The sequence below is a fragment of the Ochotona curzoniae genome, unplaced genomic scaffold, assembly GCF_017591425.1.
Source record: "Ochotona curzoniae isolate NIBS_2020 unplaced genomic scaffold, NIBS_Ocur_1.0 scaffold_4937, whole genome shotgun sequence".
Taxonomy (NCBI): domain Eukaryota; kingdom Metazoa; phylum Chordata; class Mammalia; order Lagomorpha; family Ochotonidae; genus Ochotona; species Ochotona curzoniae.
Window position 1 is genome coordinate 1,766,190 of NW_024467126.1, and position 26,411 is coordinate 1,792,600.

At 60.0% G+C, this 26,411-nt stretch overlaps 4 protein-coding genes across 8 annotated transcripts in view; 1 reads left to right on the forward strand and 3 right to left on the reverse strand.

The window, feature by feature from the left end:
- RELA (RELA proto-oncogene, NF-kB subunit) overlaps positions 1 to 1,319 on the reverse strand; it is a 30,890-nt gene extending 29,571 nt beyond the window's left edge. Inside the window, 1 exon segment of the mRNA XM_040970797.1 lies at positions 1,297 to 1,319. Within this exon segment, the coding sequence (XP_040826731.1) occupies positions 1,297 to 1,319 (23 nt within the window).
- Positions 1,320 to 10,808: 9,489 nt separating this feature from the next.
- KAT5 (lysine acetyltransferase 5) lies at positions 10,809 to 16,454 on the forward strand. Of its 4 annotated transcripts, XM_040970681.1 has the most exons (14): positions 10,812 to 11,054; positions 11,154 to 11,220; positions 11,422 to 11,490; positions 11,591 to 11,727; positions 11,961 to 12,116; positions 12,206 to 12,280; positions 12,390 to 12,464; positions 12,787 to 13,035; positions 13,111 to 13,200; positions 14,256 to 14,396; positions 14,482 to 14,575; positions 15,590 to 15,749; positions 15,865 to 15,946; positions 16,070 to 16,454. In XM_040970681.1, the coding sequence occupies exons 1-14, from the start codon at positions 11,043 to 11,045 to the stop codon at positions 16,202 to 16,204; spliced, it is 1,542 nt and encodes a 513-aa protein (XP_040826615.1). In that variant the 5' UTR covers positions 10,812 to 11,042; the 3' UTR covers positions 16,205 to 16,454. The 4 variants fall into 4 exon arrangements, with proteins under 4 accessions (XP_040826614.1, XP_040826615.1, XP_040826616.1 ...); XM_040970680.1 differs by having other exon boundaries at positions 10,809 to 11,220; XM_040970683.1 differs by lacking the exon at positions 11,961 to 12,116 and having other exon boundaries at positions 10,818 to 11,054.
- Positions 16,455 to 16,608: 154 nt separating this feature from the next.
- On the reverse strand, positions 16,609 to 17,456 carry RNASEH2C (ribonuclease H2 subunit C). Its single transcript, XM_040970798.1, has 4 exons — positions 17,285 to 17,456; positions 16,959 to 17,113; positions 16,767 to 16,886; positions 16,609 to 16,688 (listed from the first exon to the last, which is right to left on the reverse strand). The coding sequence occupies exons 1-4, from the start codon at positions 17,454 to 17,456 to the stop codon at positions 16,662 to 16,664; spliced, it is 474 nt and encodes a 157-aa protein (XP_040826732.1). The 3' UTR covers positions 16,609 to 16,661.
- Positions 17,457 to 21,658: 4,202 nt separating this feature from the next.
- AP5B1 (adaptor related protein complex 5 subunit beta 1) lies at positions 21,659 to 26,269 on the reverse strand. 2 transcript variants are annotated; one of them, XR_005882920.1, is made up of 3 exons: positions 25,868 to 26,269; positions 23,221 to 25,786; positions 21,659 to 22,868 (listed from the first exon to the last, which is right to left on the reverse strand). XR_005882920.1 is itself a non-coding variant. In XM_040970679.1 (2 exons), the coding sequence occupies exons 1-2, from the start codon at positions 26,015 to 26,017 to the stop codon at positions 23,288 to 23,290; spliced, it is 2,649 nt and encodes an 882-aa protein (XP_040826613.1). In that variant the 5' UTR covers positions 26,018 to 26,269; the 3' UTR covers positions 22,905 to 23,287. The 2 variants fall into 2 exon arrangements, 1 of the variants encoding a protein (XP_040826613.1); XM_040970679.1 differs by lacking the exon at positions 21,659 to 22,868 and having other exon boundaries at positions 22,905 to 25,786.
- Between the last annotated feature and the right edge of the window lie 142 nt (positions 26,270 to 26,411).

Sequence of the window (26,411 nt, forward strand, 5' to 3'; positions counted from 1 at the left end):
ATGAATGTAAGCAATGATGCCCTTACTCCAGGCAAGATGGTCCTCGGTGCTGTATGCTGCACGGGCAATCATCTTAACATTCCCCTTGGCGGTACCCAGCGGCTAAAGTCCTCACCTTGAACATGCCAGGATCCCGTATGGCGCCGGTTCTAATCCCAGCAGCTCCACTTTCCATCCAGCTCCCTGCTTGAGGCCTGGGAAAGTAGTTGAAGATGGTCCAAAGCTTTGGGACCCTGCACCCATGTGAGAGACCTGGAGGAGGTTCCTGGTTCCTACCTTCGGTTTGGCACAGCACTGGCCGTTGTGGTCACTTGGGGAGTGAATCATCGGACGGAAGGAAGATCTTCCTCTCTGTCTCTCTTCCTCTCTGTATATCTGACTTTCCAATAAAAATAAATAAATCTTAAAAAAAAAAAAAAGAATTCAGTCCAACTTAAAAAAAAAAGAAAAAAAAACATTCCTCTTGGCAAATGCTGGTGTCTGCTTTGCAGCTCTGCCAAGTCTGTGCTGCAAACCTGGGTGAAGTCCCGGGAATGGGAGGAGAGGATGCCCCATGAGTCTTCCAGAAAGTCGTGGAAATGGATGCCTCCGTGGGTAGTGTTGGCTTCAAGCTTGGGGGCCTCTTCTCTGAGAAGGAAACCTCGGGGCCTGACGCCAGCACTGACCATGGCAGGACAGGAGGCGCAGGGGCGCAGCACCCAGCAGGCTGCGTCACAGACTGGATGCTGCAAGGCCCCGTTAATGCTGCTTTGATAAGATTTATTTGCCAGAATTACTTAGAGTTTTCCATCCGCTGGTTTACCTCCCACATGGTTGTAATGGCCAGAGCTGTTACAGGTGGAAGCCAGGATCCCGAAGCTTCTTCCAGGTGTCTCACGTTGGCTAGAGACCAAGCCCTCGAGCTGTCACCTGCCACCTCTCAGGGCGCACACTAGCAGGGAACTGGATGGCAAGCAGAGCCAGGATTGAAACCACGGACACACGTGGACAGAGAATGTGGGTGACCCACTTTCTTAGCTGATTCACCAAACCTCAGCTACCCTCTGTTTATCTTTATTTCAATTCCACAGTCTTGAGTCTTATCCATCTTGAAATCGAGTTTCTTCTACTTTCCTCCCCCACTTCCTCCTTTCTACTGCCCGATAAGTGTTAGCATCAGCTCTTCCCATGTAAAGCGTCCTAACCCGATTCAATCAGCGACAGACGGACGTCTGCCTCAGTGCGGATGGCCGTCCGCGATCTCGCTGACTCCGCACCTGCTTGGTTTGCTTTAGTGTCTCATGCAGCAGCCAGCACCATGTTGCCACCAGTGACGCCATTATGCCTCCAACTCCATCCGTGTTGGAGTGCGGAGTTGGAGAGCTGGCTCTGCTCCGGCCAATCTGTTCCCCGCTAAGGGGCCTGGGTGGGGACGCAGTAGAGGCTGGCCAAGCCTTGAGCTCCTGCTCCCTGCTTGGGAGACCGGATGGAGTTCCTGGCCTCTGGCCCCGCCTCGGCTGTTGCAGGTATTGGGAGAGGGAACCAGGAGGTGGAAACACTTTCTTTCTGCCTCTGCTTCTTTCACACACAGACAGAACATGTTCCAGTGAGTCAGCAGAACTTGAATTCCTTTGATGTAACGTTCCGTAGTTCCCAGTGAATAGGTCTTAGCTACTTTTGTCCAATTTACCCCTGTGTAGTCATTTTGTTGTTTGTCACATTTTAAGTGATTCTAAAAATTCAATTCCTGAGGGCCCAGTGTGATAGCTTAGTGGCTAAAGCTCTTACCTTGCATGTGCCGGGATCCCATGTAGGTGCCAGTTTGTATCCTGGTTGGGGCCTTGGGACTATGCACTCGCATGGGAGACTTGGAGGAAGCTCCTGGCTCCTGGCTTAGGATCAGTTCAGCTCTGGCTGTCACAGCCACCTGGGGAGTGAGCCAGATGGAAGATCTTTCTCTCTGGCTCTCCTCTCTCTGCAAAATTTGACTTTCCAATAAAAATAAATAAATCTTTTTTTTTTTAAGATTTTTTATTTTTATTATTTATTTATTTATTGGAAAGGCAGATATACAGAGAGGAGAGACAGAGAGGAAGATCTTCCGTCTGATGATTCACTCCCAAAGTGAGTGCAACGGCCAGTGCTGTGCCGATCCGGAGCCAGGAACCAGGAAACTCTTCCGGGTCTCCCACGCGGGTGCTGGGTTCCAAAGCTCTGGCTGTCCTCAACTGCTTTCCCAGGTCACAAGCAGAGAGTGGATGGGAGGTGGAGCTGCTGGGATTAGAACTGGCGCCCATATGGGATCCTGGTACATTCATGGCGAGGACTTAGCCGCTAGACCACGCCAGGCCCAAGATTTATTTTATTTTTATTGCAAAGTCAGATATGCAGAGAGGAAGATCTTCTGTCTGATGATTCACTCCCCAAGTGACTGCAATGGCTCGAGCCAAGCTGATCCAAAGCCAGGAGCCAGGAACCTCCTCCAGGTCTCCCACATGGGTGAAGGGTCCCAAGATCTTGTGCAGTCCTCAACTGCTTTCCCAGGCCACAAGCAGGGAGCTGGATGGGAACTGGAGCTGCTGGGATTAAAACCAGCGCCCATATGGGATCCCGGCATGTTCAAGGCAATGACTTTAGCCACTAGGCCATGCCGCGAGGCCTCTTCTTCTTTTTAAGATTTATTATTATTATTTTTAATTGGAAAGTTTGTTATCCAGAGAGGAGAGTCAGAGAAGATCTTCCACCCGTTGATTCACTCCCTAAGCCACTGCAACAGCAGAGCTGAGTCAATCTGAAGCCAGCAGCCTGGGGCTTCTTCCGGGTCTCCCATGCAGGTACAGGGTCCCAAGACTTCAGGTCATCCTTGACTGCTTTTCCAGGCTACAAGTAGGAAGTTGAATGGGAAGTGGGGCAGCCGGGATTAGAACCGCTGCCCATAAGGGATCCCAGCGCGTGCAAAGCGAGGACTTTCGATGCTAGGTAATCACACCATGTCCAAGAGAGATCTTCTATCGTGTTCGCTCTCCAGTGGCTGCACCCCCCAGGGCTCAGCAAGGCTGAAGAGGAGCCAGAATTCCTATCGGGGTCTCCAACGTTGGTACAGCGGCCCAAAGACCTGGCCATCTTACATCTATCTATCAGGCAGAGCTGCAGAGAGAAAGAGGGAGATATCTTAAACCTACTGGTTCACTGCCCACGTGGTTACTTCAGCCAGGGCATTGCAGGGAGTGGCTTCACCCACTATGCCACAGTGCTGGCTCCTTCGGGCCATCTTCTGCTGCTTTCTCAGCCGTATGGGAGTTGGATCCGAAATGGAACAGCTGGGATTCCAGCTGTCACCTCGGGCTGCTGCCATTGTAGGAGAAAACGTCACTTCCTGCTGCTCTACCTGGAGAAGCAGGTGCCCCTCCCACACCCCGGAAGCCTTTCCCTCATTGGCCGCCCTTCCCCTGCCAGGAGCTCCCTCAGCCCCAGTGCTGGCGGCTGTTCTTCCACACCGCTCTCTCCCGACCCTCCTTCGCCTCCAGCTCTCCCATGGTGGCAGCCACAGCCCAGGACCCAGGGCCCTGCTGCCCCCTCCCATTCCCTCCCTGCCCCTTCGCCCCATTCTAGCAAAGATGGAGAAAAACCGCAACCAACTGGGAAGCCCACACCCACGCATATCAAGCTCATTTCCTGTTATCCTTCCGGGAGCCTCCCCCCTAGCTGGAACAGAGGAAGTCACGCTGGGGCTTTTTGTCCCGGAACAATAGTTCTGGAAAGATCACTTTACACCAGACCAAGTGGGAAATGAAGGATGAGTCTGGGCAGCAGAAGCTCTGGGAGGAAGCGGCAGGGTTGGGTGTCCCGCGGGGTGGGGGAGTAGTTGGGTGTCCCCCGGGGTGGAGGGCTGTGTCCCTGATTTACGCCCCCCACTACCACCGCAGCTCCCCACTCAGACCAGGGATAGATAGGCCCGGGCGGGGGGCCAGGTCTGGGCTGGAGCCAGGGTCAGGGCCATGCTGAGCGATGACGGCCCATGGGTGCTCGCTGTGTCCCTGGTGGGCAGTCCCTGAGGGGGACAAGCCCCGGGGTGGCCCCACAGACCAGCCTCAACCACCGGGTCTAACACTCGGCTCCTCCCACTAGACTCCGCCTCTAAAAGCCCCCCCACACCACCACAGCGGGGGGCCAGCCCTCCAGCACGTGGGTTTTAGGTCACCTGGCTCAGGAATGGCAGGGCGCAGGCCCACTCTGTGGCAGTCTAGCAGGGTATGCTGCCTCTCCTGGTGCCAGCATCCACACTGCAGCACCGCTGAGTCTTAGCTGATCCACTTTTGGATCCGGCTCCCGGCTTGTGCGCTTGGGAAGACAGCCATGTACTTGGACCCTGTCACCCATGCCGGAGGTGGGAGGGAACCCGGAGGGGTTCCTGACTCCTGCTGTTGGCCCGGACCAGCCCTGGCTGCTGTGGTCTGTTGGGAGAGTGAAGCAGTGGGTGAAAGATCTCTGTGATGTTCCATGTCTCTGTTGTGCTGCCTTTTAAATAATTATTTTTAAAAGAGAAATAAAGGGGGCCTGGCGCGATAGCGTAGTGGTTAAAGTCCTTGCCTTGCACGGCTGGGATCCCATATGGTCGCCAGTTCTAATCCTGGCATCCCTCCTTCCTTTCCAGCTCCCTGCTTGTTCCCTGGGAAGCAGTTGAGGATGGCCCAAAGCCTTGGGACCCTGCACCCGCGTGGGCAAAGTGGAAGACCTCCTGGCTCCTGGTTTCGGATTGGCTCAACTCCAGCCATTGCAGTCACTTGGGGAGTGAATCATCGGATGGAAGAACTTCCTCTCTATCTCACCTCCTCTCTATATATCTGCCTTTCCAATAAAAATAAATAAATCGTTAAAAAAGAGAGAGAGAGAGAGAAAGAAAAGGGCAAGTGATGTAGCTTAGTGTAAACCCACTACCTATATACACTGGCATCCCACATGGGCACCAGTTCTTGTTTTCAGCCATTCCACTTCTGACCCAGCTCCCTGCTGATGACCTGGGAAAGTGCAGAGGGCGGCCCAAGGGCTTGGGAAGAAGCACGTGGCTCCAGCAGTGACCACGTGTTCAAATAGGTGCCCCTGAGTGCTGTGTTGGCTGTGTAGCCCTCCGTTTTGTCCTGAGCTTCCAAGCACATCCCCCTGCTGGCGTCTTTTCCATCTGTGGTTGTGTTGATGTCTCCCTGTAGCGTCCTCACTCCTGGGGGTGCCCCAGGAGACAGCAAGGGGCGGCTCCAAGTCCTTGCCGCCCAGCCCACTGATGCTGCTTGCTGGAGAACCAGCTCTTCGGTGCTGCTGGCAGGCAGTGGCTGCAGACTCCACCAGCAGGACACAGCTCAGCTCCCCGGCAGCTGTGTGAGAAATCTGAATTCAAGGTTTTTTTTTTTTTTTAAAGATTTATTTATTTATTGTAAAATCTGATATACAGAGAGGATGAGAGAGAGGAAGATCTTCCGTCCGATGATTCACTCCCCAAGTGACTACAACGGCCGGTGCTGTGCCAATCCGAAGCCAGGAGCCAGGAACTTTTTCCGCGTCTCCCACACGGGTGCAGGGTCCCAAAGCTTTGGGCCGTCCTCGACTTCATTCCCAGGCCACAAGCAGGGAGCTGGATGGGAAGTGGAGCTGCCAGGATTAGAACCAGTGCCCATATGGGATCCCGGTGTGTTCAAGGTGAGGACTTTGGCTGCTAGGCCACGCCGCCAGGCCCAAATTCAAGTTTTTTAATCCTGCAATGTGTGGATTGCACTTTTGCTCCCACTCCCTGAAGTGGGTATCCATGGGTATTGTGTCCTATCAAAAATGCATGCCGAGGCCCAGCGGCGTGTCTCCCCTCCTCTCCGTATATCTGCCTTTCCAATGAAAATATTTTTTAAAATATTAGTATATATTTACTTGAAAGGTTGATCTACAGTGACAGAGAAGAGCCTCCCTCTGCTGGTTCACTCTCCAGTGGCTGCAGTGGCCAGAGCTGGGCTGATCCAAAGCCAGGAGCTTCCTCTGGGCCTCCCATGCAGATGCAGGGGTCCAGGGTCTTAAGCCATCCTCCACTACTCTCCCAAGCCATCCTCCACTACTCTCCCAAGCCAACAGCAGGGACCTGGATTGGAAGTGGAGCAGCTGGAACACAAACTAGGTCCCATATGGTATGCTGCTGCCATAGGCGGAGGCTTCCCTTGCTACACTACAGCCTCCAAAACCTACACTTCAGGTTCTTTGAGTGTCTACACATTTTAGAATGAGCTTGCCATTTCCACGAATATACCAATATGAATCCATGCATACATGAGACATTTAGACAGTTCATGGTATGCACTGCCTTGTGGCGAGAGGGGCCTGGGTGGAGGGAGCTTCCAGCAGTGCGGCCGCTGCTGGGGGTGCCTAAACCAGGCCGGACTCAATGCTTGAGGCCATGGCCATGGCCACTGCTGCCATGCAGTGAGTGAGTCCTGGGCTTTGGGTGGCCACGCACCAAGTGGCACTGGGCTCCACCCGCTGGCTTCCCAGAGGCGAGCCCTAGGGTCTCTGGGGTATGTAATTGCTGCCTAGGAACATCCATGGATAAGGACAATGTGTATGTTAGTCAGGAATAAATCCTGTTGACTCCCAGCGATGGGCTCACTGAACTTGCTGGCAAGCATGGGGACTGAGACCTGGTGGTTTGGCAGGGAGAGTCTGTAAGAACTGTTTGGGTCACACTGATTCAGCAGCCCTCTTGGGAGTCCCGAGATAGGCTGTTAGCAAAGAACATGGCTGACTGCCACATGCCAGCCCACATGAAAACTATGGCTGGGAGCCTGTCTGGCCGGACTAGATCCCAAAACCTGAATAAGTGTTGGAACAGGGATAGGCCACTTCAGGCAAGGCCAAGACACTAACCAGCATGTGAGAGAACCAGGTCTGCGGGTAGATTTTGAGGGGAATAAGTGGGCCCAACCACGTGGAAATACAAGTTCTGCTGGTTGGCTCAAGAGTTGGGGTAGTGATGAGCTTGAGTGGTCATGGAATCCACTGACACTCAGGTGCTGGGGCTGGAAACAGGCTGGGCAGGTCCAGGCTGCAACACCTGCACGTGCATCCTAAAATAGGGTGTAGGTGGGCTGGGTCACAACATCCTCCAGCTCACACAAAGGCCAAAATGGAGGAGCAAGCTATGCTGGGCAAGGGCCTAGTACCTGCTGGAGCCTGTGAGATGTCAGGGAGTGGGCCAAGTTGGGGAACCTGGGAAACTCCCCCCATTGAGGTCACAGCTCTGTTAGTGAGCATGTGGTCCAGGCCTGGGTGTTGGGCAGCCTGGGCAGGGTTACTCCAACTGTCTAATGTGTGGATTGGTTTTGGAGGGGGCAGACTGGGCAGGGCTGAGCAAACCTTACCTCACCAGCAAGAACAGAAATCAGGCTGAAGCACAAGTCATGTCGCGCTAGGCTCTTACATTTGCTGGTTTACATGAGCCAGTGATGTGGCAGTAGACTGAGCAGGTCTCCCGCAGTTCCATCACCTACCAGTGAGACTGGCGGGACTTGGGGTGAGTCCGGTCTGGCCAGGCTGCAGCATCTAAGGCAAAGACCAAGACAAGTGAAGGGTTATGCCAAGCTGGTTCATAGCAACCAGTGGCATGCGTGTGATCTATGGCTGGGAACAGTACTGGCTGGGAAGCTAAAGGGACAACCTGGCTGGGTTAGGGCTCCAATGGTGAGTGCGGGGGCCGGAGTGGGAGCTGCGTTCTGGTCTGGATATGGCTGCAGTGTCCCTTGGTACAAGTGTAAACTGGAGCTGGATGCACCAAACTGGGCTGCATGCCAGCACCGACAGCACGGGGACCAAGGTAGGTAGGTGTAGGAAGGGCTAGCCCAGGTCTCTGCCCCTATGGAAACACATGTGAGCTGTGTCTGGCTGTGGACCAGGCTTGGTTGGACTGAAACAACCAACTATAAGAACCAGAATGGGTTGAGGACCAGTCAGGAAAGGCCACTGCTGCTGCTAGGACAGGAGGTGAACTAAGCATGGATGGCCCATGGATCCACCGATGTGCACACAATCTGACCATGGTTCAGATGGAGGAGCTTGGGAAACTCTGTCGCAACACAGTCCCTGCAGGTGAGCGCAAGAACCATGATAGGGAGCAGTCCAGACCAGGCCAGGGAACAGCGCCCATCACATACATTTGGTACAGATTGGGGACGGACCAGACTAAACCAGTTCACATCACCTACTGGCGAATCCAAGCCCCATAATAGACTGTGGGTCAGACTGGATTCAGTTGCAACACACTTCAGTACACAAAAGGGCTGGAACTGGGGGCTGGCTGGGTTGTGCTAGGCTGTAACCCCCACCAGCATGAGCTGGAACTGCAGGAGGACTGGTCCTGGCCAAGCTACAATACCCAATGGCAAATGCTGAGGCCAGGCGGGCCATGCCAGACTGGGTTGCAGCATTCAGCCAGCACACATGTGAACCAGGGAGGGAAGGGGCAAAGCTGGCAGGAGGAATGTGGAGGGCTCCCCTGCTAGAACACCATTCCCACTGGAGAGCATGAGTTGAGATGAGATGGAGACAGACCAGACCAAGCAGGGCTACTACACCTGTGGGCCTCATGTGAGCTAGATCAGGGAAAAGCCAGGTTGGGCTGACTGTTCTGATAGGTACAAGCAAAAACTAGAGTGGGTGAGGGTTGGTTGGGCTTTGCCACAGCATCAGCTGGCACTGAGGGCTAATTTTGTCAAGTTAAACTCCAGAACCACTTGGAGAATGCATAATCCGGGAGTGGGAGTGGGCCCAGAAGGGAGATAGTGGGCACCTCCCTATGGGGTTGCCACTCCCACTCTTGGGTTAGCAAGAAAACCAAGACAGGGGTAGCTGTGGCTAGACAGAAAGGCACCCACCAGTATGTGTGTGAGCTGGATAGTAGGGTTGGTTGGGCTGAACTAGGCTTCAATGCCTATTGGCATATATGAGAGCTAAATGGGATGTAGGGTAGACTGGACAAGCCTGCTGTACATACTGGCAAGCATGGGAACCAGGGCAGGGGTGGCCCTGGTGGGGGTTACTGTGGGTTGCTCCGACTAGGCTGCAGCTCTCACTGGTTTGCGTGAAGGCCGAGTGTGAAGTGGGTGAGATCGAGCTGGACTACAACACCCATTGGTTCATGTAGAAGACAGGGCTGGAAACAGAACCAACCCAGCAATTCCAACAACCGATTGGGGTGATGGACTGTGTCGGACCATGTACTGGCAAGCACACACAAGAATCAGGTCTGGGATCACCTCAAAGTTTCTTTGAGGATTTCCCCAATCCAACTGCCAGACTCAGAACCCAACCATGCAGAGAAGTGCAGGTTCCACGGTCTGCCATGAAGTACAAATGCCAGAGCCGAGCCTCCTTAGAGGCTCAGACGGAGCAGTGGAGGGCATGACCAGGTGCACATGGAGGCTACGGCAGTCTATCAGAACCTGCAGAGGACATCTGGTAGCACAGCAGAGGACAGAAGATACCAATCAACTACTTCAGCCATATGCTGGCAGTGAAAAACTGGACCAATGGAGCAAAACACAATACCCGCCCCGCCCCGAGCCGCCCAGCCCTGGTTCCCGTGCTTGCCAGTATGTGCAGCAGACCCGTCCAGTCTGTCCCACATCCCATTCGGCTCTCATACATGCCAATGGACACTGAAGCCTAGTTCAACCCAAACAGCTCCACCCCTCCAGCTCTTGTTAATGCCTGTGAGCAGAGGAGGAAGACGGCCTCCGTGTTCGGGCTCCTCCTACTGAAGTTGGAGACCCGGGTGAAGCTTCTCACAGCAGCCTTCCTCAATCCTGACCCACCTGGCCATCACAGCCCAATAAAGAGCAACCACACAAGGAAGATTTTTCTCTCACTGTAACTCTCACTTTCATATAAATAATTTTTTAAAAGTGTATTTACTTTTATTTGAAAATATTTACAGAGGGAAAGAGAAACCAAGAGAAAGACTCTCCATCCACTGCCTTGCTCCCCAATTGGCTGGCACGGCTGGGACTGAGCTGATCCTAAAGCCAGAAGTCAGGTCTCCCACGCGGGCACAGGGTGGTCCCAAAACTTTGGGCCATCCCCCACTGCTTTCCCGTGCAACAAGCAGGGAGCTGGATGGGAAGTGGAGCAGCTGGGATACGAATCTGAACCCATATGGAATGCCAGCACTTCCAGGAGGAGGATCAGCAGCTGCGCCATGACACCGGCCCAACCATCTGAAACTTTCACTCCATAAACACCTCACATGATGAAGTATTATTTTAGCTTCTCTCCTGACCCCAAGCACCAGGGACAGAACATGACCTGTAAGGCAAGGGCGGGCGCTGGCGCACTGTGTCTCACAAGCCACTCGGCCACCACATTCAGGGTGGATGGCTGTCCTTTCCTCCCCCTTGGTGTAGTCAGTGTTTCTGGAACTTTCCTGCAGGTCATCCCCATGGCTTCCCTTCTGTCCTTTGAAACCTTCCTTCTCATACTAAGTGTTCTAGTCGGTGTTGTCCCCTTTCATCTCAGCTTGAGGAAGGGTACCCTAACATCTCCCTTACAAACAACTCACTTACTGAAAACACAAACAGTTCATGAACCCTTCCCTCCGGCCTCCCCAGAACGGGGCTTCGCCTCGCAGGGGATGGGACGCGGGTCTCGTTTCCCACTCCCACCCTGGCACGCGGGAGAACTCTCTAGAAGTTTACCGACGGACAGAATCCCGCCACCAGGGGGCGCCCAAACACGCGCCCACGTGACCCGTGCCGCCACCACGTGACCTGCGTCGCACCCGCTGGGCGTCACGTGACGGGCTCCGTTTTCCTCCAATCGCGGTGCCCGAGGTGGAGAGTCCCCTGAGGACTTGGCCCGAGGCTCACGACGCCGCCTTTCCCCGCCACCGCCCGGCAGCGAGCGGACGGCGGGCGCCTCCCAAGGGTCGTTTTCTTTTTTTTTCTTAGAGAGGCTCCGGCAACCCTGGACCCTGGAGCCTTGTCAATCCCGGAAGTGACGTCTCCCAGAGGGGCCGGAAGTGGCAGTAGGAGGGAGGGAAGATGGCGGAGGTGGTGAGTCCGGTGCCCGGGGCGGGGCGGAGGGAGCCAGGGGAGGTGGCTGGAGCCCGCGGCCCCACAGTAGCCGACCCTGGCTCCGCGCTGTCTCCCCAGGGGGAGATCATCGAGGGCTGCCGCCTCCCCGTGCTGCGGCGGAACCAGGACAACGAAGATGAGTGGCGTGAGTGACGTCGGGGGGCGGGACCAAAGGGGAAGGCCGCCGGGGGCGGGGCTTGCGGGACCGGGGGCGGGGCTTGGCGCGTGAGTGACACTTGGTGTCTGCGAGGGCCCTGGGCGAGAGCTTGCCAGAGCCGGGGCGTGAGGGGTGCGTCTCGTGCCAGGCCCGTCTGAGCTCTGTTCCCGCCGTGCTGATTCTCTGCAGCTCTGGCCGAGATCCTGAGCGTGAAGGACATTAGTGGCCGCAAGCTCTTCTACGTCCATTACATTGACTGTGAGTTCTGGGCCTCCCTCCCGTTCTCCAGGCATAGGGAGGTGGGGGTGGGTGGGTGCAGCCTGTGGCCTCGCGTCCTGAGCCCTGCCCACTGCCGCAGTTAACAAACGCCTGGATGAATGGGTGACCCACGAACGGCTGGACCTAAAGAAGATCCAGTTCCCCAAGAAGGAGGCCAAGACGCCGACCAAGAACGGACTCCCCGGCTCCCGCCCCGGGTCTCCGGAGAGAGAGGTGGTGAGTAGCCCTCCCACCTCCCCTCTTCTCTCTTGGCCTAAGGGGTTCCTGGATGGGCAGGAGGCAGCACCCCCCCCCACTTCCGCCGGCCAAGGATGGGCGCCAAGTGGCAGATGTGGCTCTGGGGTGCAGCGGCTGGGCCCACGGCCTTGAGAAGGCAGAGGGCGGGTTTGGTCCAGGCCGGCCGAGGGGCCCCTCGTCTCCCGCAGCGGACCCTGGACCTGTCTCTGCAGCCGGCCTCGGCCCAGGCCAGCGGGAAGACCTTGCCCATCCCGCTCCAGATCACGCTCCGCTTCAGCCTGCCCAAGGAGCGGGAGGCCGTTGCCGGCGGTGAGCCCGACCAGCCGCTCTCCTCCAGCTCCTGCCTGCCGCCCAGCCACCGCGCAACGGTACCCTCCGCCATTCCAGGGACCTCACTTTTCTCTCAGGTCCCACCTTCCCTACCATCTCACCCACCTGTCTCGGTTTCTCTCTGCAGAAACGGAAAGTGGAGGTGGTGTCCCCAGCGACGCCGGTGCCCAGCGAGACAGCCCCAGCCTCGGTGTTTCCCCAGGTGAGGCCCCCCTGGCCCGCCCTGCCTCCCTCTACCCTCTCCCTGCATCCCAGTGACCACTCTCGGTCTCACCTCCCCACCCCCCTTCTGTCCGTTCTCCTGTCTGCAGAATGGGTCTGCGCGGAGGGCAGTGGCTGCTCAGCCAGGGCGGAAGCGCAAGTCCAACTGCTTGGGCACGGATGAGGTGGGTCTGGGGCTCGGCCGGCGAGGGGAGGCCTGGATGAGGTGGGTCTGGGGCTCGGCCGGCGAGGGGAGGCCTGGATGAGGTGGGTCTGGGGCTCGGCCGGCGAGGGGAGGCCTGGATGAGGTGGTGTTTGGGGCTCGGCCGGCGAGGGGAGGCCTGGATGAGGTGGTGTTTGGGGTTCGGCCGGCGAGGGGAGGCCTGGGGGAAGGGTCAAGGTCTGCTGTGGCCACTGGTCTCAGTAAAGCGGGGGTGACAGCACCTCTTCGTGCGGTCGGGGTGTGGGCCGTCTCCCGTAACTCGCTGTCCTCCTCGGCCCTGGCAGGACTCCCAGGACAGCTCCGACGGCATCCCATCCGCCCCGCGCATGACCGGCAGCCTGGTGTCCGACCGCAGCCACGACGACATCGTGACGCGCATGAAGAACATCGAGTGCATCGAGCTAGGCCGGCACCGCCTCAAGCCCTGGTACTTCTCCCCGTACCCGCAGGAGCTCACGGCGCTGCCCGTCCTCTACCTCTGCGAGTTCTGCCTCAAGTACGGCCGCAGCCTCAAGTGTCTGCAGCGCCACTTGGTAGGCTGGGGTCCTGGCCAGCGCCCCGGCCCGGCTGCCTGCCCTGCCCCAGCTGAGCCGCCCCTCTTTCCCCAGACCAAGTGTGACCTCCGGCATCCCCCGGGCAACGAGATCTACCGCAAGGGCACCATCTCCTTCTTCGAGATTGATGGGCGCAAAAACAAGGTGGGTGGCATCTCGGGGCAGGGAGCGCGGGCTTCAGATGGGCAGGGAAACCTTGGCCTGTCCAGTCAGAGGGCTTCCAGGTGGGCAGCTGGCTTTGTTCAGCCTTCTACACACACCTTTGTTTAAAGGTTCAGCTGTTTATGTGAAGGATGGCTGTAAGTTACGGAGAGGGCTTCTGCCCCATGGTTAGCTCCCCAGATGGCCACAGTGGCCCAGGCTGGACGAGGCCAAAGCTAGAAACTAGCTACTCCAGGTCTCCCACATGGGTACAGGGTTCCAAGTACAGCAGGAAGTAGGGTGTTGCAGAAAACAGCTTAAGCTGCTATGCCACCCTGCCAGCCCCAGGCCTGGCCCATTGTCACTGACTCGGTGCTGTGGGGCAGGCTTCGGCAGGCAGCGGCACTCAGCCAGTACTGGGATGAGCCTATATTCCAGGAGCTTCCATGAGGGAGACACAGTGGCTAGCAGCGCCAGAAGACCTGGTATGTTAAGTGTCATGTTACAGAGACCCCGAGTTTGGGGTCAGCAAAAGCTTTGCCAGGAAGTGACCCACGCAGGGTACTGTGGGTAAGGCTGTACTCACAGTGCGGTTTTGAGAGGCCATGTGTGTGAAAAGCACAGAAGGGCCGGGCCAGGGGAGGGGGAGGGCTGCATACTTAAGCAATCCACCGGCCTTGAGGCTCCTGGTCCTGCAGCCTGGAGGACGAGGCAGGCTGCTGACCACTGGCTGCTGGGGTGCAGGATGAGGCTTGCCAGGGAGCTGGACCAAGTGCTGCTCTGTAGTAGGTGGGCGCATGGTGCCCGAATGGCTGTGCCCAGTTGCAGGGTCACCAGCGTTTCTCCTGAAGTTGCATGTGGAGGGGAAAGCCCCAATTGCTGGGCTGGGGACCTTGCTGCCCCATGGTGGAACCCCAGCAGAGGAGTGATCAGCTGGGGGGACAGTGCCGGGTGTGACAGGCAGGCTGAAGGCCCACAAGGCAGCACGTGCCTCATGGCCGTAGCTGGGGGGAGCAGGGGAGCTCCCGCCCCAGCGCAGCGCTTCCTGCTGCCTCCAGAGCTACTCCCAGAACCTGTGTCTGCTGGCCAAGTGCTTCCTGGACCACAAGACGCTGTACTATGACACAGACCCCTTCCTCTTCTACGTCATGACCGAGTATGACTGCAAGGGCTTCCACATCGTGGGCTACTTCTCCAAGGTCAGTGCCCACCCAGGCCAGCCTGCAGCCCTCAGCCCTGCTGGAAGCCGTGGCTGCCCCTTACCTGCCCTGCCCCCCCTTTCAGGAAAAGGAGTCAACAGAAGACTACAACGTGGCCTGCATCCTGACCCTGCCTCCCTACCAGCGCCGGGGCTATGGCAAACTGCTGATTGAATTCAGTGAGTGCATGCCCGCCTGGCCCAGCGCACCTGCCACCTGCCCTAGGCACTGCAGGCTCCCAAGAACCTCCCCTGGCTGTGCAGCACAGCCACCTGGGGAACTGGCCAGGGACCCAGATGGGCCCTCTCATTCGTAGGGTAACTGCTGCGCTCCCTGCTCCTCCTGGAGCAGGTTCTCACACGTCCCACCCATCTCAGCTGGATCCTGAATATCACCCCACTCTTCCACATCTAGCCCACCTGCTGCACCTGGGGTGCCATTGGGGGGGGGGCAGCAGTGGCACCAAGCATGGCCCCCTGCTGGGCTGTACTGCCTGCAGCAGGAGCCCAGTACACCTGTTCCCCCCCGCTGCCCTCCCCACCTTGCTGTGGAGGCTGCACTACAGGGTCAGCCTGGCCAACAGGGATACCAAGGGCAGGAGAGCAGGCACACTCAAGTCCACTGTGAGTTGGTTATGGCCAGTGCAAGGAGGGACTTCCAGCAGGTGCCCCGGGGCTCTAACAGTAGAAAAAAGCCTTACCAGAGAGTATGCCTTCCAGAGCCCTCTTCTGGTGGCAGGAGACCTGCTGCGCCCTGCTCACAGCAGACAGTGCAAACACCCCCAAGGGTGGGGGTCCCCCACCCCCTGCCCCCCAGACACAGGTCCCATGAGCATGTTTTTTCCCTGAGCATCCACCAGCCACTGCACCGGCCAGGGTCACACAGCTCACAGGTGCCAGGGCCAGCTTGGCAGGAGGCAGTTTGTCAGCAGCTGCAGTCTTTGCAAAGTTTGCTTTATTGAAAGAGACCTGCTGGGTCACAGCCCAGCTGTCCAAAGCAGCCAGAGCTGTCCACGTGCTGCTCCCCAGATGGCAAGGACCCAAGCCCTTCAGCCTGCCTCCCGCCAGCTGCACAGGCTGGCAGGACGCTGGGCAACCAGGGCCACCCCCAACAGCTTGCTGTGTCAAGCCCAGCAGCCACCCGTGCAGGTGTCCTTGTGGGTGGCTCTGAGCCTGGTCTCTCCATTACCACAGGCTACGAACTCTCCAAGGTCGAAGGGAAGACAGGGACCCCAGAGAAGCCCCTATCCGACCTTGGCCTCCTATCCTATCGGAGCTACTGGTCCCAGACCATCCTGGAGATCCTGATGGGACTCAAGTCTGAGAGCGGGGAGAGGCCGCAGATCACCATCAAGTGAGCCCAGCCCACCCCCTGGGGGGTGCATGGCGTGGCCCTGCCAGCTGGCCAGGGTGGGGTGCGAGGCCTGTGCCGGCTCCTCACTGCCCCACTGCCCCACTGCCTCCCTCAGCGAGATCAGCGAGATCACCAGCATCAAGAAGGAGGACGTCATCTCCACGCTGCAGTATCTCAACCTCATCAACTACTACAAGGTGGGGCAGGTGCGGTGGGCGGGGCCGGGCAGCGGGGTGGGCGGGGCCGGGCAGGCGGGGGGGTGGGCGGGGCCGGGTGGGCGGGGCCGGGCTGACCTCTGGCCGCCGGCCCCTCCCGTGCAGGGCCAGTACATCCTCACGCTGTCGGAGGACATCGTGGACGGGCACGAGCGGGCCATGCTCAAGCGGCTCCTTCGCATTGATTCCAAGTGTCTGCACTTCACCCCCAAGGACTGGAGCAAGAGGGGCAAGTGGTGACCAGGCCCTGCCCGGGGACATGCCCGGGAGGTGCTAAGGACAGCGCCCGAGAAGAGCCTGGCCGGCGACAGGGCCGCGGGGGTACCGGGCAGCAGGGCCAGCCCAGGGCCGTGGCGGCGTCGCTGGAGCCCAGCTGGCTGCAGGCCGGGCGGCCCTGAAGCAGGGTCCCCGAGGGGCCGGCCGAGGACCACGGAGTGCCAAGTCCGGGTGGCGGCTGCACCCGCCCCAGGCAATAAATGCTTCGCCACAGGCTGCGCGTCGGGTCCTCGGAGGGGTCAGGAGGGGTCAGGCGGGCGTCGGGTCCTCGGCGGGGACAGGCGGGCGTCGGGGCGTCGGGTCCTCGGCGGGGACAGGCGGGCGTCGGGTCCTCGGCGGGCTCAGGCGGGCGTCGGGGCGGGAAGGGCTTGTTCGCGGGGAGGACGGGCGGCGGCGGCAGGCTCTCCGTCGAGCAGGGTCCTCAGCCCTCGGCCACGGGCGCGTGGATCTGCGGGAGGAGACGCCGCCCTCGCACCTGCGCGTGCCGCGCGTGGGGAGCCCGCCCGGGGACGCCGCGTCCACTCACCGCCGCGGCCAGGCTGGGCCAGCCCAGCGCCCCGCGCACTCGGGCGTCCGGCCCGGGGACGGCCTCCAGGCCCCACAGCGTGAAGCGGCCGAAGCTGGCGGTGGCGGCGGCGCGGTGGTCCTGGGGAGGGAGGCGGCTCAGCCCGGGGTCCCGCCCGCCGCCCGCCGCCCGCCCCGGGCGCCCTCGGCTCACCCAGCCCCGCTCCGGCGGCTCGTCCCGCTGCGGCGGCTCGGGGTCCGGCAGCCCCGCCCCCGGCCCCTCCGTCGCCATCACGAAGCCCACGAAGCCGGACGGCACGGCCACCTCCTCGCCCCGCAGACTGCGTCCCCGGAACGACGCGCGCAGGCCTGCAGCGGGAGGCGGGGCGCAGTCAGAGGGCGCCACGCCCCCGGCTCCCAGGAGCCCTCGCGGCTGCCCCGACTGCCCCGGCTCCCAGGAGCCCTCGCGGCTGCCCCGACTGCCCCGACTCCCAGGAGCCCTCGCGGCGGCCGGCGGGGGGAGGGGCCGGCGGCGCTCACCGTCGGGGCCGCGGCGGATGGCGGGCGTGAAGAAGCGCTCCACGGGGGCGGCCCGCGTCGCCAGCACCTCGCAGGGCAGCAGGTGCAGCGTGCCGGGCGCAGCGTCGCGCAGGGAACCGGGGCGCAGGTGGACGCGGGGCTGGCGCGCGGTCGCCGCGTCCGAGTCGTCCATGCCGCCCTCCTTCCCGCCGCGCGCGCAGCGCCGGGACGCGCGGGGCCTCTCGGGAGCCGCGCGGGCGCAGAGCACCACGGGAAGTGTAGTCCGGCGGGGCCCGGCCGCCCCTCCCCTCGTGGTCCCGAGCGGGGAGGGGGCCGCGCTGGTCTCCGAGTCGCCCGTGGCCGTGTCCCCGCGAGCCGGCAGCCCACGCGGGCGGGCGCTGGGAGCCCTCGGAGCGCTGGGAGCGCTGGGAGCGCGGGCTCCCCGGGGTCGGCTCTCCCCGGGGCTGGATGTGGCCCCAGGTGCTGCCAGGTCACCGTGTGCGTGGCAGAGCCGGTCAGCCTAAGAAGGGCTTCTAGCAGCTTGTGGGGAAAGGAGATTTTAAAATGAAGGTTACCGATGGTGCGGAAATATTTTGAAACCTCCTTCTCTCTTTTTTTTTTTAAGATTTATTTATTTCAACGATTTAATTATTTTTATTGCAAAGTCAGATATATACAGAGAGGAGGAGATAGAGAGAGGAAGATGTTCCATCCGATGATTCACTCCCCAATGACCGCAACGCCGGAGCTGCACTGATCTGAAGCCAGGAGCCCAGATCCTCTTCCGGGTCTCCTACATGGGTGCAGGGTCCCGAGGCTTTGGGCCGTCCTCCACTGCTTTCCCAGGCCACAGGCAGGGAGCTGGATGGGAAGTGGGGTCACCGGGATTAGAATTAGTGCCCATATGGGCTGTTGATCCCAACACGTGCAGGATGAGGACTTTAACCACCAGGCTATTGCGCTGGGCCCTAAGTCTGACTTTCCAATAAAAATAAATAAGTCTTTAAAAAGAAAAAAAACAAATAAGGAATCGACACATGCAAGGCAAGGACTTTAGCCACTAGGCTACCACACCGGGACTTCCTTCCCTCCCCTGCCTTCATTTTTTTAACCAGTTACTTAATAAATTCCTTTGCCGTTCCCTACAGTTCCTTATTTTCTTGAGTTACCCAAATTAGTCATCTTGCTTTCAAAGACAGGTCATTTTGCTCTAGTTCCTGGCATCTAGCAGTTTCTTGTGGCACTTTTAGAATCACCTAAGACATGAAACTGCCGAGTTTTGTTTTGTTTCTAAGGCTAGGTCGTTGGATCTCATGCTGATGGCTTCTGTCCCGTGAAGTCCCAGCTTTAGTGGTTGAGGTCCCATGGGGTCACGTTGCCTGTGCTGCTGCCCGCCGGGTGCCTGGGACAGCGGCAGCTCTCCCTAACTGGTGTGGGGGCTTCACGCAGCACAGGACACACATATGCCACGCTGCACCGTCTACCTGCTGTTGGTGTTCTCCCGCTCGGTGGGGTGCGCAGCGCGTCTGGCCTGAGCGGGCCTGGTCGTCACGCCACCAGTGCATGTCATTTTCTTTGGAGTGATGGTGAGTGGCTAGACAGAAAACCAGAGGGTGTAAGAGTTCACCTCTGCTTGGTTCACTCCCTAAGCACCGCAGTGGCCAGGGCCGGGCTGCCTTCAGAGCTGGAAGCTGGGAACTCGGTTCTGGTGTTCCCTTGCAGGTCGGCCTTGGGGTCAGGAGCCCGGGCCGGAGTCTCAGTCAGGGCTTGAGCTGATGTCTTAACTGGTGTCTTAACTACTAGGCTGTTGGCTGGATCCCGCGATGTGTTTTTTAATTTTGGGTCCCATATGTTCATATCTAGTATATAAAAATAGAATTTAATTTTTTTTTAAAGATTTATTTTTATTATTTTTTTCATTGGAAAGGCAGATATACAGAGAGGAGAGACAGAGAGGAAGATCTTCCGTCCGATGATTCACTCCCCAAGTGAGCGCAACGGGTCGATATTATGCCGATCCGAAGCCAGGAGCCTCTTCCGGGTCTCCCACGCGGGTGCAGGTTCCCAAAGCCTTGGGCCGTCCTCAACTGCCTTCCCGGGCCACAGGCAGGGAGCTGGAAGGGAAGCGGGGCTGCCGGGATTAGAACCGGCGCCCATATGGGATCCCGGGCGTGCAAGGCGAGGACCTTTAACCACTTGCGCCACCGCGCCGGGCCCTAGAATTTAATTTTTGCATGCTACTCTTACATCTTACAACTTAATTCTAAGAGGGCTTTTAAAAAAGTTTATTTGTATTGTAAAGAGGAGAGACAAAGATCTTCCATCCACTGGTTCACTCACTCCCCAATTGGCTGCAACAGCTGGAGCTGAGCCAGCCTGGAGCCAGGAGCTTCTAGGTCTCCCACACAGGTGCAGCGGCCCAAGGACTTGAACCATCTTCACCACTTTTCCAGACCACAAGCAGGGAGCTGGAAAGGAAGTGAAACAGCTGGGACCCAGTGCTGGCAGCTGGAGCCTGTGGAGCCACCGCTCTCTCCCCTAGTTACACAATTACTGTGTGTGTTTTTATTTTGGTAACCTCTTCCAGGGTCCAGCTCCTTCCACAGTAGGTGATGGAATGTGCGAAGGTCCAGCTATGAGCATACGCTTGCCCTTTGCAGTAATTCAGAATTGAACTTGGGAGTCTCGGTTTCTCTTTTATTGCATTTCCCAGTAGTCTTCACTGCAGACATTATCCAGAGACAGTCTGACATTTCCTGGCAGTGGTCTACAAGGCAGGGACACTGCAGGATGGATTTTAATTTAAATGGACGCTCAACTGAGGGGCGTCCCGTTAGGACGTGACCGAGCCGACTGGCGGCTCAGGGATGCTGGGCGCCCCGCCCCCCCCCCACCTGCGTTCACCTGCTGTGCGTTGGCAGGCTCTTTGCATCACACCATCAGTTCTTGTAGCTGAATTGCTCTCTAGGGCAAACTACCCTTTTCTTTTTATCAAGATTTATTTGAAAGGCAGATTTACAGAGAGAAGGAAAGACAAAAAGATCTTCCATCCTTCTTCTGTTTCACTCCCTAAACAGGAACTTCTGGGTCTCCCACGTGAGTGCAGGGTCACAGGATTTTGAGCCGACCTGTACTGCTTTCTCAGGGCACAGGCAAGGAGCTGGATGGGAACTGAAACCACTGAGACTTGAATTGGCGCCAATATGAGATGCCAGTGTTGTAGGCGGAGGATTAGCTTGCTATACCATGCCACCAGTCCCAGAAGCTGATCTTACAGACCGAGGAAGCCAAGGCGAGTAGAAACGGAATGGCAGAGTGGCCTGCCTATGGCTGTTTGTTTTCTTGTAAGGATTAAGGTGGAGAGAGCGCGACCAGGGCAGCCTGTGTGGGCCTGGGGCTGTCTGACATCTGGGCAGGTCAGATGACCCGCAGTGTGAGGGGCTCCATTTTCATCAGGCCAGTGGGAGCCTGATGCAGGAGCTCAGCCCAAACCAGCGTCTCCCAAAGGTTCCTCAACAGAAACAGCGGTTCCGGGAAGGTGATGGATACCAAGCACTGGGGCAGGAACCCTTGTTGTCCCACAAGGAAGACCAAGATGGGTCTACTCTAGCCGGGCAGTACCTGCAAGACAGCCTCACAGCAGTGCTGGTTCAGGTCCCGGCTGCTCCACTTCCCATCCAGCTCCCTGCTAATGCACTTGGGAAAGCAGTGGAGGGCGGCCCAGGTGCTTGGGCCCCTGCACTCATGTGGGAGACCCAGGTGAAGCTCCTGGCTTTGAGCTGACCCTGCCTGGCTGTTGCAGCCATTTGGGGAATGAATCAATAGATCTTTCTATGTCTTTCACATAAATCTTTATTTAAAAATTTTTAAAAAGATAGGATGGTGGGGGGAGGGCAGTCCCTTATCCCCAGGGGATGCTGAGGACAGCACTGGGAGCTGCTGGGTGTTGTGATGGCGCAAGCTGTCCAGGAACAAGGCTGGGTCATCTCCCTGAAGTCCTCTGAGGGCAGGAACTTAATGGATATAGAACAAAGAACTTGTCCACACCAGCGTGGGGCTGACGAGTCAAATGCAGGATGCATGAGTTTCAGAAAACCAACTGGCTTCAGGCAGATCTGACCCCTCCCACACAGAGGCTCCTCTGGACCTTGGGTGTGCACTGTGGCCCCGTTGCTCACTGAGGAGAGACCCCTGGCCCCTGCACTGTCCCTGGCAGGTGAGGAGGAGACCCCCTGCCCCTGCACTGTCCCTGGCCTGTGAGGAGGAGACCCCTGGCCCTGCACTGTCCCTGGCCTGTGAGGAGGAGACCCCCTGCACTGTCCCTGGCAGGTGAGGAGGAGACCCCCTGCCCCTGCACTGTCCCTGGCAGGTGAGGAGGAGACCCCCTGGCCCTGCACTGTCCCTGGCCTGTGAGGAGGAGACCCCCTGCCCCTGCACTGTCCCTGGCATGTGAGGAGGAGACCCCTGGCCCTTGCACTGTCCCTGGCAGGTGAGGAGGAGACCCCCTGGCCCTGCACTGCCCCTGGCCTGTGCATCTTCCCCAGGAGCATCAACGTTCACGACCATGCAGGGGCGGAACCTGAAGACAGGACCTGTGAGAATGGACTGATGCGAGGGACTCAGTGGACAGCTGGAGTAGGTAGGGGGACGTGGGGCAGCTGCCGGAGCCCACTGGCCTGCCATGACGACGCTGCAAGGCCCCTATCCCTACTGATGAGTGACCCAGCCTCACCCTCGTGGTCTAGTCTGACTCTGGGGCCGTGAGCTGGACAAGCCTGTCATTTACACATTATCACACCTCTGACTTCCCACTACAGCCACGTAGAATGGAGTGACACCTTCTCATGCAGGGCAGACTCTTCCCTCGAAGGTTGCAGAGCACACACAAGCCCCAGCATTCACCTATGCTCCCAGTGTACAGCCCAGAGCCACCGTCATGTGGCCCTACAAGGGGACGCGGGCATGATGCTGGTGTGGTGTGCAGCCTGGAGGAGTGATGGACGAATGGGAAGGGGGTCTGGGAGGGAGGCAGAGGGCCACAGGCTGCACTGATGAGGGTGCCCAGGGTCACCACCACATCCCGTGCACCTGCATGCAGAGAAAACCAACACATCCCCAGACAGTCTGTTGGCAGACTGCATGAGACGTTGGTCCTGCTATCCAGGGGCCTTCCAAGGCAGGAGGCCAGGCCCCTGGTTCACTGCCCCAGGAAACACGCCTTCTGGCACTTGGCAGCTCCCGTGGTCGCCTCCAGGGGGCGCACTTCCTTAGCCTTCCACCCAGCTCCTCGCGTGGGAGCAAAGATGGTCTAACCCAGCCTGACCATGGCCTGCCCAGTGAGAGAGCAAGTTACTGCCCCGTTACTTGACCCGGGGGTAGCTACAGGTGTTGGGGTCCTGTTCTTCCTCCTGTCGACCCCATCCAGGAGGGGTCACTGTAAGCCAGTCACTTGCTATATGGGGCTGGGCCCTACCAGGAATGTGGTCACAGAGGCCCGTCTTGGGGTTCCAAGTTGCCACTCACACCCGGGTGGTGAGCATGCCAGCGCTACCAGCTCAGGTTCCCTCACCCATGGCAGAGCTGTTATGAGGACATATGAAGCAACATGGATGGAAGGTGCGGGGGCTGGGTTTCCACCTGCAGCAGGCCTGAGCCCTGAGCATCCAGCCTGTTGGGGAGCAAAACCAGTCCAGTGGATTCTCCCTGGGGCCGGAGACCACTGGGCCCCCACAGCCTCCTCCCTGGGGGGCCTTGGGCAAGGTCAGGCCTTGCTTGGAAAGGTCTACATGCCTCCTGGGCAGGTGTTCTGGAGGGTTCTAACCCACTTGGGCAGAAAGTTGCCATGAACCGACCCTCGTGATCCTGGGATTTATTCTAGACCCTTCTGGCCCAGTGGACAGGTGTGTTCCAGACCACAGCCTTAAAGTAAGCAGATGCCCAGGGTCACTGGCACACACATGCTTTATGGGAAAAAAGCCCCGGGGCCAGTCCACAGCCCCACCCAGACACGGGCCTGCAGGACACTCAGCCCGCAGCTGACAGGCCACGTATGTAATCCCCAGCCAGGGGCAGCAAGGCCCAGTCGTCGGTGCGCAAGGCCACAGGTACTCCGTCTGACCGCGGCGCCTCCAGCCGCAGCAACAGGCACGAGTCTGGGGGCAGACGGATGGCCACGCAGAAGCTGGTGGGGGGCTGGGCCACCACCACGAAGGGCTCCAGGTGCCGGGACACCACAGCGTCCAGTCCCTGCGGCCCCAGGGCACACCACACGCGGCTCTCGGCACCCTTGGGCAGGCAGGCATTCCAGAGCTCCTGGAAGAAGCCCTGCTCAGACCCCACTGGGGGCTGGGGGAAAGGCAGGAAGAGGTCGGCAAAGGTCACGGGCAGGGGCGGCAGGCGGGCATGGCACGTGAGGCCGCTGGGTGTGGTGTACATGGCGCGGACGGCCAGCTGCGCGGGGGCCGGCCGCTTGGGCTGCAGGGGCAGGAGCAGCGGGCTGGTGGGGCGGCTGGGGCGCAGGCAGGGCACGTGGACCTCCTGCAGGGGTCCGTAGAGCTGCCCCTCCACACGGAAGCGCAGCTCCAAGGAGTACACCGGTTGCAGCGCCTCCACCTGCAGCCGCAGCACTGGGAGCTGCCCCTGTGCCACCCGCGGCCCCACGCTCAGTCGCACGGGGGCTGCGGCCTCCTGAACCATCAAGGTGGCAGCGAAGCCCTGATTCTCAGCCACCAGGGAAGAGGTGGCCGCCCCCGCCGCTGCTGGTGTGGCAAGAGAAGGGCCCAGGGCTGCCCCCAGCTTGGGTCCCGCCAGGTGGGAGAGGAGGATGTAGTAGAGGCGGGCGTGGTCGCGCCCATCAGGGTCATCCAGCTGCCTGGCTAGTGCCTGCAGCAAATCGGCCAGGCCACCACCCCCGCCCGTGCCTAGCAGAGCCCGGCAGACCCTCAGCAGGGCCTGCTGCAGGTGCCAGTCCGGGCAGTGGGCACCTGCAGCCCAGAGGAAGCGCAGGGTAGCATCCTGGGAGTCCCTATCCACCACTTTTGCCAACATCTGCAGGTGCCAGCCGAGCGCTGCATCTCTGCCCGGTGCCGACACCACTTCCTGCCGCAGCGCCACCTTCAGGGGCTCCCCCAGCTCCCGGCCCACCTGGTCCAGGAGGTCCACAAAGTGGGGTGCAAGCACAGGCCGGGCTCGATACAGCTGGGCCAGACCATGGACCAAGGGTGTCAGTACTGCGGGCTGCCCAGCCAGGCAGCAGGTAGCCAGGTATGACGCCTGGAAGCAAAGTGTGGCTGTGGCCCTGGGACCACCCTCCAGGGCTGCCCTCCTCCGCAGGCCAGCCAGCAGCTCTTGCAGGTAGCATCGAAGGCTCTGTGCCTGGCCCCCCTCTTCTTCCTCGTCCTGGTCTTCTGCACACAGCAAGCACAGAAGGTGCAGGCGGGCCAGGAGGGCCATGGGCTCATGCAGTGGGCTGGGGAGCAGGCCACGGCACATCCGGGGTCCCAGCAGTAGTGGGGCCGCCTCCTCACCCTCGGGACCTAGCGGCCAATTTTCAGGAAAGTTCAGGAGGCACTGTAGATAGAAGAGGTGGGTGGGCAAGGGCAGGGCTGGGTGCTGGGCGGCCAGGGTGAGGCGGCAGAGCAGCAGGGCCTCATCCTGGGCCGTGAACAGGGCCTCACCAAAGGCCGCCTTGAGCGCCAGGACTGCATGCAGCAGAACGGGTGGCGCTGCGCCCAGGAGCCGTGCCAGCTGAGGCTTGAAGAGCGCTGGCAGCTGCCCCCGCAGGCCTCGCAGGGCCCGGCCCAGCAGCCACAGCAGCTGGGCCTGGGCCACAGGAGAGAGCAGGTAGGAAGTGTCCAGGAGTTGCGCCACAGTAGCCCTCAGCTCCCGGGACTCCTCAGGCCTGAGCTCCAGGCCCTGCGCACCCTCCGCGGCCACTGGAGGCCAGTTGGGCACATGGCACTGCAGGGCGAAGTCGCTGTCCTCAGCTGGCATCCAGTTCCAGGGACAGCTACCCGCAGCAGCCGCCGGCGCGGTGAGCAGGCCCTGCAGGCTGGTCCTAGTTGCAGCTGGCGGCGGCAGCGCCAGGGCATGGCGCAGAGCAAGGGCCAGCAGCAGGCTGAGCGGCTGCATGGGGCCCTCTCGGCCCAGCGCGTCCCGCAGCAGCCCCAGCGCGTCCCGCAGCAGCCCTGGCCGGCAGCTCTCCAGCTCACGCAGGCACTCGCACGCCGTGGCCTGCAAGGAACCCTGCTCCAAGGCAGGCCAGAGGCTTCCGCCCCGGTCGCGGCCTGAGGCCAGGCCGAGCAGCAGGGGCAGCAGCCGCAGTGAGGCCCCTGAGGCCGGGCCCAGCGCACCTCCTGCCGCCAGGGCTGCGGTGGCCGCCAGGAGCAGGGGCCTCCGCAGGGCCGAGGGCCGAGGCGGAAGGAGCACCAGCGTGTCCAACAGGGAGGTGGCGGCCGCCTCGGCCGAATGGGCGTCGGGCCACAGCTGGGCTGAGTACTCCAAGCTGAGGGACAGCAAGGACACCTGAGGGCAAAGTGCAGGGGGAGAAATGAGAAACACGGAAACACGGGAAGCATGAGGCCTAGGCCTGGGCTTGAGGCCTACCTTGGTCTGCTCGCTCAGCTTGTCATTCCTCAGGTCGCTCAGCAGGTCGCGTCCCAAATCCTCGCCCTGAGGACCTGCCATAAAGGCAGAGGGGCTGGCCCGGAAGGCCGCCAGGCGCTGGGCCCAGGCGTCCCGACTCGGGGGCCCCATGTCTTCGCCCCCCGCGCCCCTCCACCGGTGGAGCGACCAGAGCGCGCGTCCAGGCCGCTGGCCGCCAGAGGGCGCGCGGGCCTCACGGCCGCCGCAGGCCGCGAGCGCGGCTCCAGCGGCCCAGGACCCCAAAAGGAGGCGAGTCGGGAGGTGCGTGCGGCCGGAGCGGGCTGCGGAGGCCCTGCCGCGAACGCTGGCCGCGGGCCCGCACCGCCAACACCGCCGGCCGCCGTAACGGGCCGCTGCGCCTCCCTGCTGGGCCGGGCTGGGCCGGGCGGCCGCTTCCGGGCGCACGGGCGGCGCGGGGCGGGGCGGCGCGGGGGCGGCCGAGAGCGGCGGGGCGGGGCGGGGCGTAACGGGGCCGCCGCCTGCCCGGGCCGGCAGGTGCCGACTC